The 20,907-nt window shown below is 39.0% G+C and overlaps 1 protein-coding gene across 1 annotated transcript in view; it reads left to right on the top strand.

The window, feature by feature from the left end:
* The window catches only part of TOX3 (TOX high mobility group box family member 3), a 158,788-nt gene that overhangs the window by 100,854 nt on the left and 37,027 nt on the right, over positions 1 to 20,907 (top strand). The window contains exon 3 of the mRNA XM_060788139.2: positions 8,570 to 8,827. Coding sequence (XP_060644122.2) covers positions 8,570 to 8,827 — 258 coding nt within the window. The remainder of the gene's footprint in view (positions 1 to 8,569; positions 8,828 to 20,907) is intronic.

The following is a 20,907-nucleotide window of genomic DNA, read 5'->3' as shown; positions in this document are numbered from 1 at the left end:
GATGAGAAAAAGCATGACAAATGAAGGGGATATTCTTACATGTAATGATTGGAAAATATATGATCCCAATTTGTGGTTTTTCTATGATGGTTGGGCATCTAATTTCCATCCAGGTGGATACCAGTGTGCAGGTGTTGGATACTTTACATTCCCAGTCCAGGTTGCTTCTCGCCGCATAAGAACAAAGCGAGACAGATCAGCACCCCTAGGCCCAGCCTGCTCAGATGAGGTAATAATAGGAGCACAATTGTCTGAGACAGAAGGAGGCCGAGTGGCTGGAGGTCTGCTAACGGGCATACTGACGCTTGGAAGCTACCCAGGCATAGTGGCCCAAGAAAATAGAAAGAGTATCCTAGGCCTCACCTGCCGATTGGAAAAATCCATAAATGCCACAGGACTCATAGTTAGGGCCATGCAAAATGAAGTAGAAGAGCTACATCAAATTGTCTTACAACACCGTATGGCCCTGGACTACCTGTTGGCAAGACAAGGAGGTTTCTGTAAACTAATGAAAGAAGGTTGCAAAGTCAGATTCCATGATCTGAATAAAACAATTGAGGATGAATTAAATCAAATGACAGACTTAATAGAAAACAACACACATGGGGTTTCAAACCCTTTTGATTGGCTCACGAGCTGGCTACCATCGATTCAATGGTTAAAGGAACTGTTTTTTGCTTTCTGTATAATCCTATTAGTAGTGTTACTAATGTTATGTATTCTGCCTATTATTTTCCAAATGCTGAAAAGATGCATATCTAAGATGGTAAATGATAAACAAGATGAAATGCAATTATTAGCTTTAGTTAGATGATGCTCTTCCCCTTCCGGTTCAGAGCACCAAAGGGGGGATTTGATGAAGGCTTGATGAAAATACATAATACACATATTGGAAAATATATTTGATATAACCATATTAGAAATAGGAGGTAGAAAATATATAAGAGAAATGTATGCATGCATAGCTAGTTCACTTGACTTCTCAAAAGCTGCAAAATAAGAGGCCAGCCCCAGGAAAAGGAATGTGGTGCCTGACACTTCTAAGACCATAAGATAAGATACATACCAGGCACCAGGCACCAGGCACCTTATCATCCATTAAGAGGTGCCTGGTACCTTATCGTAAAATTGACTAATGAAGTGTCCATTAGGGGGTCTCAGGAATGTTATCTCAAGATGGATGGAGCAGGTCCGGAGACATCCTGGCGCTGGGAGTACATTAACAGTCACTCTTTAGATAGTAAATTAATGAGGATTGACAACTTGTTGATTTCCAAAATATGCCTTTGAAGTCAGTGAAAGAGTAGATGTTTGTGACGCACATTGTGATGTTTCTATGATGCATGAATACTTATTTTCAAAAAGTGTATTTAAACTCGGCATTTCCTTTGTTCGGGACCCTTCTTTCCTGGGCTACCAGGGGGTCTATATCCGGTTGGCGCCAACCAAGAATAAAGCGTGCTTTCCAGTACTCTGGATCTCTCTTTGTCTTTGTTCCTCAAACCATCTCTCTTCCATTACACAACGAGACTGCTTAGATAAGGGAAGATTGCTTGGCACTTGCTTCAGTGTTAGTTCTGATAATGAACACAAACCCCCATCTGTAATGACAACATGATGTTTCATTCTGTAGAATTTCATTCCTCTATTTGAATCAAACATTGATGAAAGCTCCACTGCCAGCAGCTGTTCAAAGACAATTTAATTCCAGCTGTGATAATTCACCGTGTCAGACATTGGCTGTTATATGTTGATACAACAGCTCTCCAGATTTGCATTTTTATCAAAAGGAACAAATGTTTTGAACATTTCGGTGCAGATGGCATTTAACCACACACACGCTTTTTGTTGAGTGTTGGTGGGGTGAGGGCTTTTTTTTTGTCCCCAAAAGGAATCTAAGAGAGAAATGTATGAAAAGTTAATAGTACTTAAAATTACGATTGGTAGCATCACCCTTTTGAAAACATTACATTTTTCGGGCTGTAACGGTAGCTTTCTCCACTGTCAAATTACGTGACATTGCAAGGCACTCCTTAGGATGTGAATAGTCCCAATGATTTGCAATAAGACTATTTCACCATGAGGTCCTCCCTCCCCATTAAGGCGACATTCATTTTATCCACTTATCCATGCATTACTTTCAGCAATCATCCCATGAGATGTAGTCAGAGGCCCCCAGTTCTTCTCTTTCTTCTCCTTTCTCTGAAAAACACCCATTGGCATTTGTGAGACAATTTTCCACTGCAACCAAAATGCTTGTAAGGAGATATTACTACCATGATAAATATTGCTTCTGGAGAACATGCTGCAGTATCGTATAATTTTGCCGTACGTGCTTTGAAAGCGGGAGAGATTTGCTGTTATTTGTTTGAATGGAAAACTTCCCTTCTCCAAATTAAGCCTGCCGTCTCCTTGCTATCATGCTTAAAGCCTATACTAGTGGTTTTAATTACACCGAAGGAGTAGGAGACAAGCGAGTGTTAATATTTGCACTGCAGGTTGAGCCTAACTTTGCAATTACTCCCCTACAGGTAAATTCAATTACCCAGCGCAATTACAAGTGAACCTCAGTGTTTTGTGTGTGGACATCTCAAATGGGAAAACCTATTTTGCTCCTTTGAAAACAAAGCCCTGTGGTGGTTACGGTGCTATTAGCATGAGCGGACCATCCGAGTTGAGAAATTGACATGTCAAGCTTTTTGGTTACGACGCCTTTCTCTGTGCGATATTGTGTGGCGGTGACCTGGTTTCTGTTTTATTTCATTCCGGGAGCACCTTAAATATTTATTGAAATAATATTTCAAGTGTTAATTACTGCGGTAATGAAAACAGCCAAATGCCACATATCAGGAATGAGTGTTTATCCATATTGTTAATGTGATATGTTAGATTTCATTAAGCAGTAATGGGGTAGCAAATGAGTCGCAAATTACCATTGCATCTGTTACTAGACCACATTAGTGCCAAACTTAACTGCAAATGTAGCCATAGGGTTATGTTCATTAGCCATCCGCCTTCCATGGCCAATCCATCCTTTCTCGTGTTGGCAGACCCTAACTCCCCCCAGTATAAAAATGCCCCCTCTTTTATTTTCATTTATAAAACATCCATAAATATCTTTATAATGAAGGACAATGCTTCCAAAGCTAGAATTAAGTTGCAATCGGTCTCCCTCTCTGTCTCTGAAGACCATGTTGTTCCTACAGACTGTTAACTGTCTGTTAACTCGTCATTTCTGGTGTGAGACCAATAATGACAGCTGACAGGTTTTATATGCAAGTGAAGGATCTCCCCCTCCCTTTTCTTGTGTTTCGGTTTCCATTTTCTCTCAAGCGGTTATTAATTTATATCATCATTAACAGTTTGAAGGATGACAATTTCCAGCACTTAATGAGATCTTTCACCGAACATATCATTTTAAAATTAACTGGCATTAAGTCGTTCTTTTTAGATAATGTAAATAACTCAAAGAGGAGCAGTCCCTTTGCTGTTTTCCTGAACCCCGATCTTTCATCTTGGCAGGAAAAAATATATATGTAGGTTTTATATAAACAAACAAAACTAGAAGAACCATGATGTTCCTGACAACACATTGGCTTTAATTCAGACGGCTAGATGTTTTATTTTAATTTGCCTATAGCTCTCATCAGCTCTAAATAATACAACTGTTGGTGAGGGATTATAGGAGTCGGGGTCCAAAACAAAGAGATGCAACTTTTTCCCTCTGAATTTTCTCCTGGTGGTAGTATTCACTCCCGCAAAACTCTCTAGTTGTACCATTGTGTTTGGGTGTATCGGAAGTGATTTTGCATCACATCCAGCTGCCACTTTGGTCTATATTGAGTGATTCAAAAGGGGGTCATGGGACATGAACCACTTCATATAATATATCTATATAAATAAAATGTAATGTTAGTTTGTGGGATTAATATAACTCAAAAACCACTGGATGAATTGACATCAAATTTGGACACAACACACTTATCAGGCCAATAAGTGACAATCACTCATAAAAACACTGAAAAACACAGCAGAAGGGACTTAAAAAGCCAAAAAAGCAAAAAGATGCTACAGCACAAGTGCAAAAACAACTCCCCCGGCAAACAAAACACACAATAGCATATCCACACTCTCTTCCAGACTACAGCTCCCAGCGTCCCCTAGACCAGGCCCTTTAGGAGAAGAGGATTATCCAAATGCACTGCTTCCAAACTGCAAGCTTTCTTCTTCTTGAATTTCTTTGAGAGCATCCCAATCCCAGCATATTTCCAGTTTCCTATTCCTGGACTGCAACTCCCAGCAATCCTCCAGATAAATAGATTAGATAGCGATAGGTAGGTAGGTAGATAGATTGATCAGGAGGACTGCTGGGAGTTGCGTCCAAGAATAAGTAGAGAAAGAAGAAAAGGGAGAAAGAGGAAGGGAAAGAAAAGGGGGGAAGGAAGTAAAGAGGAAGAGAAGGAAGAGAAGGAAGGAAGGAAGGAAGGAAGGAAGGAAGGAGAGAATTAAAGGAAAAAAGGAAGGAAGGACGATGAGATAGAAAGAGAGAAAGAGGGAGAGAAGGTTGGCCACAGCAACGTGAGGCGGGTACAGCTAGTATATATAACGACTTGTGCACGGATTTGTTTTGGCCATTTGCCTTCGACTTCTTCAGCCTTGCTGGATTGCCATAACAGCAAGGGCATGGCCGCCATGTTTTTTTCACCCTAAGTTGCCTATGTGGCTACCAGGCGTGGCTACTTCCCTTCTATTCGGAGTATGTGGCATGTGGTGAGGCTGCCACGGGCTCACACAGAGTTTCCTTGTGAGCCCTGCCTGTTGGGCCAATAGAAGTAGAAGAACACCATGATGTGTCTTATGCAAGTCGTGTCTATTGCATGGGACGAGCACCTCCATTGCTCAGTTGCGTCTTGACCCTGAGAGGTGCTGCTTCGGTCCAATTGCCTTGCCTATTTTGCCTTACCTTGCCGCTCACTCGCAGTTCTGCTTTAGTTTTTGGCTTGGCTTCTAGCATTGAATCTTTTTTTTAATTTTCATTTATTTTCTTGATTCTTTTAATTTAGTGGGACTGGGAGTCGGAAAGTATGGGTGGGTGGGTGCGTGCATTTGGGGTCTTGGGAGAAATTACAGAGCATCTCTTGGGTGGGCGGATGTGCTTTTCTTTAAAAATATTAGAGTGGATCTGAGTCACTCTTTAGCTTTTTCTCTCCTTGCCTTATATTTTTTAATCCTCCTTCCCCTCCTACAGAAAAAAAACCTTTAAAAGGTAATTATTATTATTAATAATAATTCCATCAAACAGCATAGCCTCATTCTCAGAAAACTACTACCTAAACTTACTACCAATACCTATAATTTCATTCCTTTGCAAACAAGTTCTCTCTGTTGTTTATATATGCTCTCTGCCTTCTTAATTTCATTTAATAATAATAGTTTGGCTGTGGCTGCCTAGTAATAATAATAATAAAACTATTGGGTTTTTGTGGAAGCTTTCCCAAGCCAACAGAACCCATCCTCTCTCTCTAACTCCAGCCTCCATCAGGAGATAAAAGATTACTGCTGTTAATTACTATTCAAAAGAAGTGTAGCAGCAAAAATCACCACCAACCCAAGTTCTACCAGCCTTCCTCTACCAATCCTATATTTTGCAATCTCTCTGCCTTCTTAATTGCAATTAATAATAATCATCATCATTTGGCTGTTGTGGAAGTGCATCTTTGACTTTGGCAAGAAGGAATGCTTCCCAATTGCTGCTCCTGGAGAAGTTACATGGCGGGGACAGTGGGGGATACCATTTTGGGAATTTTTTAAGAAGTAGATATTATTGCTAGAAAGAAAAATACTAAAATTCAAGGGATGACTTAAACATTATGAAACTTGGTGGGCCAGCAGTGGGAGATGTGTCCTCCAAGTGTGACCATGTTCATCTCAATATCCCTGAAAATGAAGGAAAGGGGGGCCCATGAACCTCCCTCCCCATTGCCACCAATGGGTCAGATCTAGCATTTTTTTTTGGCTGTGGACCAAAAATGACTCTTTGGTCGCCCGCCTATTTTCGGAAGGTGCACGAAAACAGAACTTTCCTCCCCCAAATGCATAAACTCTCTCTCTCTCTCTCTCTCTCTCTCTCTCTGTAATGTTCCTTTGTGGGATTAAAATAACTCAAAAACCACTGGACGAATTGACACCAAATTTGGACACAATACACCTGTCAGGCCAACGAGTGACCATCACTCATTAAAACACTGAAAAAACACAGCAGAAGGGGCTTAAAAAGCCAAAAAACAAAAAATACATTACAACGCATGTGCAAAACCATATATATATATATATATATATATACACACAAACACACACATATACACACACATATATATATACACAAAACACTTATACACAGACTGGGTCACAGCAATGACCATCACTGTGTGTATATACACATACATGCATATACCCACACACACACACATTTTGATATACAGGTAGACTCCCAATTACAAACATATAACTTACATATGACTCCTAGTTACAATTGGTGGTAACACAACTGGAAGTGAGAGGAATCTACCCCTTGGAAGGGAAATTCACTCCTGGAAGAGCTATCATGAGAAAAAGATGTCTCTTCTGAAGCTTTATCACCAATCGTTTTTCCAAGTGAGAGGGAATCTTCTGAACAGGAGCACAGATAGCAAAACAAACACCACACGGGTGTAAACTCTTCTCTATGCTATCCAAAGCTAATTTGATTGGTTACATTTAAAAAATGTATCTGTTCTGACTTACATACAAATTCAACTTAAGAACAAACCTACATAGCCTATTTTGTTCAAACCTGAGGACTACCTGTATACTATATATGTATACACTAGCCGTCCCCTGCCACGCATTGCTGTGGCCCACATGGGGGTTTTGTGTGGGAGGTTTGGCCCAATTCTATCGTTGCTAGGGTTCAGAATGCTCTGTAATTGTAGGTGAACTATAAATCCCAGCAACGACAACTCTCAAGTGTCAACATTCTATTTTACCCAAACTCCACCAGTGTTCACATCTGGGCATATTGAGTTTTTTTGTGTAGAGTTTGGTCCAGCTCCATCATCGTTTGAGTCCACAGTGATCTCTGGATGTTGGTGAACTACAACTCCAAAACCAAAGGACACTGCCCACAAAACCCTTCCAGTATTTTCTGTTGGTCATGGGAGAACTGTGTGCCAAGTTTGGTTCAATTCCATCGTTGGTGGGGTTCTGAATGCTCTTTGATTGTAGGTGAACTATAAATCCCAGCAACTACAACTCCCAAATGACAAAATCAGTTTTTTTGAGTGAAGGACGTACATTGGGTTGTTAGGTGTCTTGTGTCCAAATTTGGTGTCAATTCGTCCTGTGGCTTTTGAGTTCTGTTAATCCCACAAACAAACATTACATTTTTATTTATATAGATTTATGTGTGGCTATGGCTTTAGGGCTCACATGGCACATCTTATATGTCTGCTTAGTAGGCTTGGGTAACAACGGAAAAATTTGTTTCTAAACTCGTTTCGTTTTTAGGGGTCCATCGCATTTCATTTTTTAAAAGAATTCCGAAATTTTCCTTTTAAAAATTTCGAAATTTATGAAATTTCGTATAATTATGAATCGATTTGTTAATGGCGGACGCGATTGCGCAATACGCTAAAAAAACCTCCAAATGGGACAGGGGGAACTTCTGAAGCTTCCCTCTCCCTCTGTTGTTGACTGTGTGTGTGATAAAACAAACAACAACTATAAAACTTGCACCAGACATGCGAAAATAATTACGAAATAATTACGAAATAAATTGAAAAAATGGTTTCGAACCTAATTTACTCCTCACACTATTCCTGCATGGCTCAATATTGCATCGTAAGCTAATTCAAATACGAATTAATAACAAATTACGAAATTAACGAATGAAACCGCCCAAGCCTACTGCTTAGTAGTACCTCTTTAGGAAAGCAAGCCTATATTGGGGTCTCAGTAGCAGCAGAAAGAGCATTTGCTTGATAATAGCCTGCTATGTGGTAAGAGAAACAGAGGGTCATTTGTATTACCATTGGTGGTGGGCACCCCACCCCAGTATTGCATCTTTCCACTTAATAACACCATGTGCCGATCACGGCCAGATTAATGTTGTGTGTGTACTACTAGAATTGCCAGCCTTTTATTGAGGCATCCAAATAATGAGTTAGCTCTGTGTGCTCTTTTTCTAACATATCAATAAACTGGCAATTTGTTATACAACCAGAAAAACCCTCTTCCTAAAAAGCAATGCAATGTAGCTGATGTTCAACCCAACAACAAAGACAGATGTTGCTAATTAAGTGTGCATTAAAAACAGTTAATACCGATACACCATTAAAGCCATATGATAATGAGACTTAAATCTTTAATCTGAAGGATCCATAAAACTGGGCATATGTGAATCTTGCTACACTTGTGAGATATATGTATCTAAGGTTTGCTACTGAGTTAAATTACACAGAGAGCCATTTTATTGGGCATATTGAATATACAGCAGTGTTCTATAAATTCTTCTTTTCTTTTCTTTTCCAAGCAAACCTTCCATACTCCAAGTCTTGGTGATGAAGAGTTTGAGATTCCTCCAATTACGCCACCCCCAGAACTGGACCCCACCAGCCTAGGGATGGCAGATATACTCCTGCCTTTTCAAGGTCTAAGCGACCAGTTGGCTGCACAAGGGAATGAGTTTACTCCCCAGTTTCCACCACAGAGCCTGGACCTTCCTTCCATCACGATATCTCGAAACCTTGTGGAACAAGATGGGGTCATCCAAAGCAATGGATTACACATGGTAGGAAATGTTCTTTCTATCTTATGACTGTTTAAATAAATCATATTGCAACACAGAAATGTGGCACCATGGACCGAATCAAACTTTCCCACTTTTTCTTCCCATTGTCTTCTAACATGCACGAAGAAGTAACTATCATGTGGTATTTATTTATTTACAGTATTTATATTCCGGATTACAATGTACATATACATGGCAAACATTCAATGCCATAGACATGCAACGTATATAGACAGACACTCAGAGGCTATTAACTTTCCAGCTTCTGGCCACCAGGGGAGCTGTCGCTTCCTCATTCTTTGCATACTTCCTGGAGATTTTTATGGCCTCGTAAATCAGTTAATTTTGCCTCCCCACAAAGTGGTACCTAATTTTCCTACTTGACGGATGCAACTGTTTTTCAACAAGCTACACAATTTTGGTTGGGAGCTCACTCTGACCCAGGCTGGTCTTGAACTCATGACCTTTCGGTCAGTAGTGATCTTAATGCAGCTGACTCCCAGCCAGCTACGCCACGGTCCCGGTGTACATTATGTTGTATTATGTTGTCCTTCCATCCCATACTAGACCAATTATACATTCCAACAAAAATCCTTGGTGTCTTGGTTATTAGGCCCATTCCCTGGGTATTTTGGTTACTAATTCAGAAAATGGCATTGGATAGACTGCATCAGCTCAAGTTATCTTAGATATGGTTACCATGGTTTTCTGTAGGTGATCAGATGGTGACTGGCATATGGCATGCATTCTGTATCTCAAAAACTAGAGGTGACAGGGGAAAACTGGTGCCATATTTGCTACCGGGCACAATTCAAAGTGCTGGCTTTAGCCTATAAAGCCCTAAACGGTTTGGGCCAACTTACATGTCCGAACACATCTCCCCTTATGAACCATCTAGGACCTTAAGATGCTTCCGCTGTCGGCCCCAGCTTCTGCCAACCTAGCAGTTCAAAAACATGCAAATGTGAGTAGATCAAGAGGGACAGCTCTGGCAGGAAGGTAACGGCGCTCCATGCAGTCATGCTGGCCACAAGACCTTGGAGGTGTCTACAGATAACGCTGGCTCTTCGGCTTAGAAATGGAGACGAGCACCAACCCCCAGAGTTGGACATGACTGGACTTAATGTCAGGAGAAGACCTTTACCTTTACCTTACCCCTTAAGCCATATCACAATACCGAACCAAACAAGAAGGCTTGATAAGACTTGATTGCACTCTATGTAGTAAGTTAAAATAAGACAGTTATAACACTACAGTAAATAAATATGATAAAACTTATGAATCATCTAGGACCTTAAGATCGTCTGGGGAGGCCCTGCTCTCGTTACTGCCTCCGTCACAAGTACATTGTTGGAGACGAGGGACAGGGCATTCTCGGTGGTGGCCCCTCGACTATGGAACACCCTCCCTATAGATATTAGATCGGCCTCCTCCCTTTTAACATTCTGGAAAAAAGTCAAGACGTGGCTTTTTGAACAAGCATTTGCAAATGCAGAGTAACTGACATAGGAAAATGGAATGACTAGACAATGAGTCTGGACAACATTTTTAACAAGGAGACACTATGAATTTATATTTTATTGATTTGTTTAGTTTTTATTATATGTTATGTTTTTAATTGTATTTAAGACATCGTAAGCATTGAATTTTGCCCTGTTAACCACCTTGAGTCGCCTATGGGCTGAGTAAGGCGGTATAAAAATGCAGCAAGTAAATAAATAAATAAAAATAATATTTGGAATCAGCAGGTCAAGTATACCCAGAAACAGCGCTAACATTTGAGGCACCAAAATATTTGTTGGCCAGTGTAATTTGTTGACACAATATATTGCAAGTTAAGCTATTCCATCTCCCATTCCTGAGTAGTGCTTATGAAACCATAAGGACATCTTATTTTTTCAAACAAATTTTTGTGTGGTCATCCTGATGGACATTCATTGTGTATCCCACTGATAGTGCTATCTTCTGTATGTCTGTGAAAATATCAAGGTCTATTTTCCCCAAACTCCACTAGTTTTCAAATTTAGGCGTATCAGGTATTTCTGCCAAATTTGGTCCAGTGAATGTAAATACATCCTGCATATCAGATATTTATATGACGATTCATAACAGTAGCAAAATGACAGTTATGAAGTAACAACGAAAATAATTTTATGGTTGGGGGTCACCACAACATGAGGAACTGTATTAAGCGGTCGTGGCATTAGGAAGGTTGAGAAACACTGAGATAGAGGAACAACTTCTCATTGTCATGGATAAATGTCCATATTCATGTAGAGAAACATAATATTCCAATCTGTCTGATGATTTAAATGCAGTTTCAAACGGCATTATATGCCAGTGTAGATGGAGCATATGCCACAGGGTGAAATAATTCTGCTCTCTGAATACCTTTGATTTGTTCCATGTGTTGACCAAAATACATTCACCCTTTTTCTAGGTACAGTCAGAGTCTTTGAATTCAGTGGTATGATATCATTTTGGCCTGCATATATAATATTTGTACCATACCGTAATAATCTATGTTACCACAAGGAAAATTGTTTTCTTATTCTGATGGTTTTTTGATGAAATTTAAGAGTGTTTGCAGCATAAAAGTAAATATTACAATGCCTAATGCCTTAAGAACCGCTTCCAATGTGGTTGGGCTTTTGACTGGATGGCCCTTGGGATACTTCCCAACTCTATGGTAGTGTTACCTTCTTTCTCTTGGTTCAACTGCAAGCAAACAGAATAAAAAAGAAATGCCAAATGTAAATATCATGGTGGGGCGGGGGATAGTGTTGTCCAAGAAGGTCTCCCAAGTTCTCCATTTCGTCCTGCTTCAGCTCCATTCTGGTATATATAATGTACATGCCAAGGATACGATGATAAATGTCTGTCATTATTTATTGAAAATGTGCACTTTATTAAACTGATAAATATTTATTAAATAATTGACTTCAACTTTAAATTGTATATTTCGCGAATTACCTTTCCTTAGAGCCATAAAATTTTTTATGGCAGTAATAAAAAAAACGTGAAAGAGGCATTTTAACTATGAAATTTCATTTCATGGTCAATTGGGCTTTTACTGTATCTGGAAGAACTAAATGTGGGATCCATAAAATGATTACGATATTCGTCTACACTTGCAGAACAATTCGCGTATGCGGAAGATGTCCACTTGTCGTGTTTTATTGCATCTTTGTTGCCAAGTTGCTAATCCGTCTGGATAGACGGGCCTTCAGTGCTGAAAGAGGCAAACACTACATTACCCAAACAGAAACCAATGGCGTAAAATCGCCTTTTAAAAACTTAATATGTTTATTTATTTATTTATTCATTCAAGTAGACATACATTTGCAAGTATTTGTTGCATACAGTGCAATACTTTCTATCTTTTAATGTTCCATAATCATTGATCTGATAATATATTTTCTTCAAGGGATCACAGTCTACTACAGTGTTTCTCAGCCTGGTGGTCAAGACCCCTGGGTGGGTCGTGAGGGGGTGTCATGGGGGTCTCCAAAGACCATCAGAAAACACAGTATTTTCTGTTGGTAATGGGGGTTCTGTGTGAGAAGTTTGGTCCAATTCTATCGTTGGTGTCCGAATGCTCTTTGATTGTAGGTGAACTATAAATCTGGGCAACTACAACTCCAAATGTCAAGGTCTATTTTCCCAAAATTTCACCAGTATTCACATTTGGGCATACTAAGTATTCATGCCAAGTTTGGTTAAGATACATCATTGTTGCTCTCTGGATGTAGGTGAACTACAACTCCAAAACTGAAGGTCAATAGCCACCAAACTCTTCCAGTATTTTCAGTGAGTCATGGCAGTTCTGTGTGCCAAGTTTGGTTCCATTTCATTGCTGGTGGAGTTCAGAATGCTCTTCCAGAACAGGAAAAGCTCTCTGATTTTAAAACATACCACACGTTGAGTGAAGAAACAAATCCTTTTTTATTGAAGCTTAGCAAAAGAGCCAGTAGAAAGAAATGCTTGTAAGAAAGTAGGAAAGTTCCAAAAAGTAAAAGGTCAGTAAAATGCAGTAACTCAAAGCAGTGTCCACAATAGATATAAAAGCAATCCAAGACAGTATATAAGGAATCAACAGGATGCAAAGACAATCCAGACGCTGCTGGTCAACACCAAAAGGCTAGAAGTGTCCACAGGAACAAGACCCCTTAAACAGGATTTCCATGGCACATGAACTTGATTTCCAAATGATGCCTGATCTAACAGGTGTTCCCTTGAAGCAAACCTTATATCCCTAAACCCAGAAACTGGTTTCCTTTTTCCACACCCTTGGCCTTTCGGAGTGATGTAAACCTTGAGTTTGTTGTCGGTCCTGGCCAGAGGCGGCCCTAGGTAATTTTCAACAGTAAGCAAACAGTATTTTGCCCCCCCCCCCAACCAATCACTGATATATATTTTCGTTTGTCGTTGGAGTTCTGTGTGCCATATTTGGTTCAATTCCATCATTGGTGGAATTCAGAATGCTCTTTGATTGTAGGTGAACTATACATCCCAATAACTACAACTTGCAAATATCAAGGTCTGTTTCCCCCCCAAGAGCACTTCAAGAGTGCCCCTGGACAAAATCAACTATACTACAAATGCTTACTTTTCATAATGGGTTGAGCCACCCCTGGTCCTGGCTGAACTCCAGCCGTCTGTTTTTCAACTCCCTTTCTGGCTGCTCATTAACATTTCCAGGTGTCAAATTGTTTTCCAAATCCAAATCTTGAGAGTTCACAGAGAGAGGGAGTAAACCATCATCCCTATGCCCAGCAGGAATATTCTCATGAGAAACTGCCCTTTGCACTAGGGCCTCTCTGTCATTGTTTGCATGAAAATCATTGGCCAAACCATCTCCATCTTGTACCTCAGCCTCGACATCATCATTTTCCTCATCTTTTCTCACAGCATTGCCCACATTAGAAGCATCATCAGAAGCATCATGATCTTGGAACACAAATACGGGCTGATTCCCAACAGTAGGTGAACTATAAATCCCAGCAACTACAACTCCCAAATGACAAAATCAATCCCCCCCAACCCCACCAGTATTCAAATTTGGGCATATTGGATATTTGTGCCAAATTTGATCCAATGAAGGAAAATACATCCTGCATATCAGATATTTACATTACGATTCATAACAGTAGCAACATTATAGTTATGAAGTAGCAAGACAAATAATATTGTAGTGGGGATCAGCACAACATGAGGAACTGTGTTAAGGGGTCACGGCATTAGGAAAGTTGAGAACCACTGGTCTACTATCTAAATAATACACATAAAAATATCATAGAATCTTACTTTACATCCGCTTCCTCCTCGCCTACAATCTTATAGGATCCTCTATATACATTTTTAATTTAATTTTACATTAAGGTGTCAAATCATTGGTTGCCATTCATTAACAAAGTTATTGAATAGTTCTCTTAATAATACAGTTATTTTGTCTATTATCAGCATATCTGTAATATATTTTTCCCACTCTTCTAAAACAGGTATCTCTGGGGTTTTCCAATATCTGGCATATACTATTTGAGTTGCCACTGTCGTGTAAAACATTTTCCCCCCCGAATTTTCTTTCTAATCCTTCATCGGGCATATTCAAAAGGTACATTTGAGGTGTCATTTTGAAATTTGTGTTTAACATTTTTTTTGAGATATACATGAAACTATTTCCAGTAATTTTTTACTTTATTGCAAATACACCATGATTAAAAAAATCACCTTTTTTAAGAAAGAGGGAAAGATACCACATGGAATTCTGGCTCTTGAAAACACTAGAGTGTTCCATTGCAAATAGGAGTTACTTTTAATTGGATTTATAGATTGACCCTGTTGAAATGTCCAACAGAATTTCACCTTGAAGAAATGTCATGAAAATTTCAAGCACAAACAGAAAAGGAATCGCAGCGCTCTGATTAATACAGTGTGTCTCCGGCTTTATTCTGACTACTACCTGACATGCTCACCTATAAACTTGAATGCAAAACCGCCAGAGGCACAGGTAAAAATAGGTTATGTCAAGGTTCTCCAATGTTTCCCTAAGGGTGCAGAGTTGGCCAGCTACATAATAGTACTTTTCTTAGATTTGCTGCGGGAAGATCTCCAGAATAATAAATAATACTGCACACTCCATTACCGACTTAGGTTTTGCTGCCTCTTGCAATCCATTTTAACTCTAAGCAAGTTGCTTTAATACCAAAGTGTATATGGCCTAGTGGTTATAAAATTGTGGCAATGAATTCATATTTTCCTACTTTTTTGTTTTTGTTAATTTCATATCAAAAGCATTGCATAAATTAGTTAAAAAGTGATAAAAATAGGAGCACAAGCTGCTAAATATCTTTGGACCCAAAACGGGCAACAGTGGCTGCATTGTCCATAGCATCAAACAACTTTTCCTCTGTACATGAGGCAGGTCATTGTGGACAAGCATACAGATTACTTATTTGGTTTCTTCTTGTTTGAGGGAATACCATTTTCTGAAGGGCCTCTTGAAGCTCTCTCTGTGCCAGTAAATAATAATAATAATAATAATAATAATAATAATAATAATTTATTTGTATCAAAAGCATTGCATAAATAAGTATAAAACTGATTAAAAAATAGGAGCACAAGCTGCTAAATATCTTTTGACCCAAAACGGACAACAGCAACCGCATTGTCCATAGCCTCAAACAACTCTTCATATTCATATTTTCCTACTTTTTTGTTTTTGTTAATTTCATATCAAAAGCATTGCATAAATTAGTTAAAAAGTGATAAAAATAGAAGGAGCACAAGCTGCTAAATATCTTTGGACCCAAAACGGGCAACAGTGGCTGCATTGTCCATAGCGTCAAACAACTTTTCCTCTGTACATGAGGCAGGACATTGTGGACAAACATACAGATGACTTATTTGGTTTCTTCTTGTTTGAGGGAATACCATTTTCTGAAGGGCCTCTTGAAGCTCTCTCTGTGCCAGTAATTATTATTAATAATAATGCTATTTATTTTGTATCAAAAGCATTGCATAAATAAGTATAAAACTGATAAAAATAGAATGAACACAAGCAACTAAATATTTTTTTGACCAAAAATAGGCAACAGCAACTGCATTATGTGTTGCTTTAAACATTTTTTCCTCTGTACATGAGGCAGGACATTGTAGACAAGCATACAGATTACTTATTTGGTTTCTTCTTGTTTGAGGGAATAGCATTTTCTGAAGGGCCCCTTGAAGCTATCTCTGTAATTAATAATAATAATAATAATAATAATAATAATAATAGAAACAACTGGAAAAGATGACACGATATGAGGATTTAAAGATCAAACTGCAAAGACTCTGGCACAAGCCAGTAAAGGTGGTCCCAGTGATGATCGGCACACTGGGTGCAGTGCCTAAAGACCTTGGCCTGCACTTAAACACAATTGGCGCTGACAAGATTACCATCTGCCAGCTATAAAAGGCCACCTTACTGGGATCTGCACACATTATTCGCCGATACATCACACAACCCTAGACAGTTGGGAAGTGTCCGATGTGTGAGCCAATACAACAGCCAGCAGAGTGTCTGCTGTAGACTCATCTTGTGATGTTTCAAATAATAATAATAATAATAATAATAATACTATTTATTTTGTATCAAAAGCACTGCATAAATAAGTATAAAACTGATAAAAATAGAATGAGCACAAGCAGCTAAATATTTTTTGTCCAAAAATAGGCAAGAGCAACTGCATTGTGTGTTGCTTTAAACATTTTTTCCTCTGTACATGAGGCAGGACATTGTGGACAAGTATACAGATGAATTATTTGGTTTCTTCTTATTTGAGGGAATAGCATTTTCTCAAGGGCCGCTTGAAGCTCTCTCCGTGCCAGGTTAACAACAACAACAACAAAAATTACTCAGCTTCTTGTTTGAGGGAACAGCATTTTCTAAAGGGCCGCTTGAAGCTCTATCTGTGGCAGGTTGTTAATGATGATGATGATGATGATGATGATAATAATAATAATAATAACAACAACAACTTATTCATCTTCTTGTTTGAGGGAATAGCATTTTCTAAAGGGCCAGTTGAAACACTTATCTGTGTCAGGTTGTTAACAACAACAACAACAACAACAACATCATCAACAACTTATTCAGCTTCTTGTTTGAGAAAATAGTATTTTCTAAAGGGCCATTTGCAGCTCTATCTGTGGCAGGTTAATAATAATAATAATAATAATAATAATAATAATAACAACAACTTATGCATCTTCTTGTTTGAGGGAATAGCATTTTCTAAAGGGCCAGTTGGAATGCTTATCTGTGTCAGGTTAATAATAATAATAATAATAATAATAATAATAATAATAATGGGTTGTTGTAGGGGGGGGGGCTTTATGGCCATGGTCTAGAGGCATTCTCTCCTGACGTTTCGCCTGCATCTGTGGCAAGCATCCTCAGAGGTATTGAGGTGATATAATAATATAATATATAATATATTATAATAGTAATAATAATAATAATAATAATAATAATAACTTATTCAGCTTCTTGTTTGAGGGAAAAGCATTTTCTAAGGGCCACTTGAAGCTCTACCTGTGGCAGGTTAATAATAAATTATCTGTTCTGCTTCACAGTCACACAAGGAGGAGAATTCTTTTAGGTAGTGCCATTTTGCCAGGTTTCTTACTGGTATAAAAAAAATAATGAAATATAATAACCTGGAAGGTGCCAGCTTGGATCCCTTCCTAGCCTTTTGTTGCTTTTGTTCATAGAGCAGCTGACAAATTTGTCATGTCGCTGATTAGATTCATTATTATCGACAGGAAACAAAGTCATATTTATCATAAATGCATGGTGTTACTTGCCCACCCTTGCTTTAAAGAATGAGAAATGTGATGAAAAAGAAGCTTCATGATCGGCATTTGCATTTTTAACAATATGCCAATATGAAGAAAATGTTCAGTTAATTGCAATGAAGATTGAATGAGTTCTAGTGACTAGTAATATAATATTTTTATTGATTTTATTGATTAGTCCATAGGCCTAGTGGGTTAAAGCGCTGAACTGCTGAGCTTGTTGACAAAAAGGTTGCAGGTTCGAATCCGGGGAGCAGGGTGAGCTTCTCCTGTCAGCCCCAGCTTCTGCCAACCTAGCAATTCAAAAACATGCAAATTTGTGTAGATCAATAGGCACCGCTCTGGTGGGAAGGTAACGATGCTCCATGCAGTCATGCTGGCCACATGACCTTGGAGTTGCCTATGGACAACGCTGGCTCTTTGGCTTAGAAATGGAGATGAGCACCAACCCCCAGAGTCGGACATGACTCGACTTAATGTCAGGGGAAAACCTTTAACTTAGCCCATAAGCTAAGGTATATCACAATAGCAAATCAACAAGGCTTTATAAGACTTGATTGCACTCTGTGTAATAAATTAAATAAGACAGTTATAATGATACAGTAAATAAATATGATAAAACTTATGAACTATCTAGGACCTTAAGGTCATATAGCAGTGGTTCTCAACCTGGGGTCCCCAGATGTTTTTTGCCTACAATTCCCAGAAATCTTAACAGCTGGTAAACTGGGATTTCTGGGAGTTGTAGGCCAAAAATATCTGGGGACCCAAGGTTGAGAAGCACTGTCATATAGGGAGGCTCTGCTCCTTCTTCACAAGTACATTTGGTGGAGACGAGAGACAGGGTCTTCTCGGTGGTGGCCCCTCGGCTGAGGAATGCCCTCCCTATAAGTATTAGATCAGTAACCTCCCTTTTAACATTCTGGAAAAAAGTCAAGACCTGGCTTTTTGAACAAGCATTTGCAAATGCAGAGTAACTGAGACAGGAAAATGGAACGACTAGACAATGAGTCTGGACAATGTTTTTAACAAGGAGACACTATGAATTTATATTTTACTAGCCATCCCCTGCCACGCGTTGCTCTGGCCCAGTCTGTGTATATGTGTTTTGTGTGTTTATATATGTGTGTTTGCATATAGATAGATAGATAGATAGATAGATAGATAGATATAGATATATGTGTGTGTGTGTGTGTGCGTATGTGTGTATATGTGTGTATTTGCATGTTTATATGTGTACATGCATATTGTGTATATGTTTGCACTAGTCTATATGCATATTTGTGTGTATATATGTGTGTATGTGGATATGTATATGTGTGTGCATGTGTATATGTGTGCATGTATATGTGCATGTGTATATGTATATATGTGTGTATGTGTGTATATTTGTGTGTGTTTGTGCATATAGATATATATGTGTGTGTATCAATGTGTGCATGTGCATATGTATATGAGTGTATGTGTATATGTATATATGGTGTAGTTTGGAGGGTTTTAAGTCTGTTACTCTGGGGTTTTGTGTGTGTTTATGGGTGATGGACACACGTTGGACTGTTAGATTGTTTACATCGAAAGAAGGAGAACAATTGATTTGACAGAAAGAGTGGAGGAAAGTGGGGGTAACCGTGGGGGGGGGGGGCGAGGGGGGAATGGTCTGGGTAGGGGAGAGAGGGGGAGGGTAATAGGAAAACAACGTGACCAAGCAAATTGGGCACTGGTGAAAAGCAATACTTCCAGGGTTTCCAGGTCAGGTTCATCTTTCTTCCTTTTATGTTTGGTGTGGTTTTGTTTTGTTTATTTGTTTGTCTATTTATTTATTTATTTTTTATTTGTTTATTTATTTATTTGTTTTTATTATTATTTTTTAGTTTTTTTTAATTTATTAAGAATTTGTGGGTCTTTGTCGTTCTTGTCTTATGAACTTTGGTCTTAATTAAGTTTGTTACTACTTATTCATATTGTGTCCTTCTTAGGATACATATTTCCTTGTTCTCTTTTTCCACGTAGTCTAATACTTTGTCCCAATTTGCTTCTCTAGATTTAATTCTAGTCTGCGACAGCCTTTGCATTAAAAGATCCATGTTCATTATATCTAGAGTTGAGTATATACATCATATTTCTTTATCACCCCTACAATTTACCTCGATCAGCCCCATACATGTGGTTCTAGTGCAGCGTTTCTCAACCTGGGGGTCGGGACCCCTGGGGGGGGGGGGTCACAAGAGGGTGTCAGAGGGGTCAACAAAGACCATCATAAAACACAGTATTTTCTGTTGGTCATGGGGTTTTGTGTGAGAAGTTTGCCCCAATTCTATCATTGGTGGGGTTCAGAATGCTCTTTGAGAGTAGGTGAACTATAAATCCCAGCATCTACAACTCCCAAATGCCAAGGTCTATTTTCCCCAAACTCCACCAGTGTTCACTTTTGGGCATATTGAGTATTTGTGCCAAGTTTGATCCAGATCCATCATGGTTTGAGTCCACATTGCTCTTTGGGTGTAGGTGAACTACAACTCCAAAACTTAAGGTCAATGTCCTCCAAACCCTTCCAGTATTTTGTGTTGATCATGGGAGTTCTGTGTGCCATGTTTGGTTCATTTCCATCATTGGTGGAGTTCAGAATGCTCTTTGATTGTAGGTGAACTATAAATCTCAGCAATTACAACTCCCAAATGACAAAATCAATTTTTTTGAGTGAAGGGCATACATTGGGTTGTGAGGTGTCTTGTGTCTAAATGTGGTGTCAATTCGTCCAGTGGTTTTTGAGTTCTGTTAATCCCACAAACGAGCATTACATTTTTATTTATATCGATTGATTTGTTTAGTTTTTAATATATGTTATGTTTTTATTACCTGTCTGAACGTATTCTCCCCAATGAACCATCTAGGTTGTTAAGATCGTCTGGAGGGGCCCTGCTCTCGGTCCCACCGACCTCTCAGGCGCATCTGGTGGTGGCCCCTCGACTCTGGAACTCTCTCCCACTGGAGATCAGAACTGCCCCCTCCATTCTGATGTTCAGAAAACGGGTGAAAACCTAGCTATGGGGTTTGGCTTTCGACGAGTGAATCAGTATTTCTATGATCGGATAGATGACGATGAGTGATGGACAACGAATTCACTATGACGACTGACCATTGTTATTATATTGATTGCATTTTGCTGTTATAACGTTTTAATTGAATATGTTATATGATGTTTTTAATGATTGTTTTGTGATTTTATTGTTGGAAACCGG

Source organism: Anolis sagrei, chromosome 8, assembly GCF_037176765.1.
Source record: "Anolis sagrei isolate rAnoSag1 chromosome 8, rAnoSag1.mat, whole genome shotgun sequence".
Taxonomy (NCBI): domain Eukaryota; kingdom Metazoa; phylum Chordata; class Lepidosauria; order Squamata; family Dactyloidae; genus Anolis; species Anolis sagrei.
Note: the sequence above shows the minus strand (reverse complement) of the source record. Positions and strands in the feature narration are given on the sequence as shown.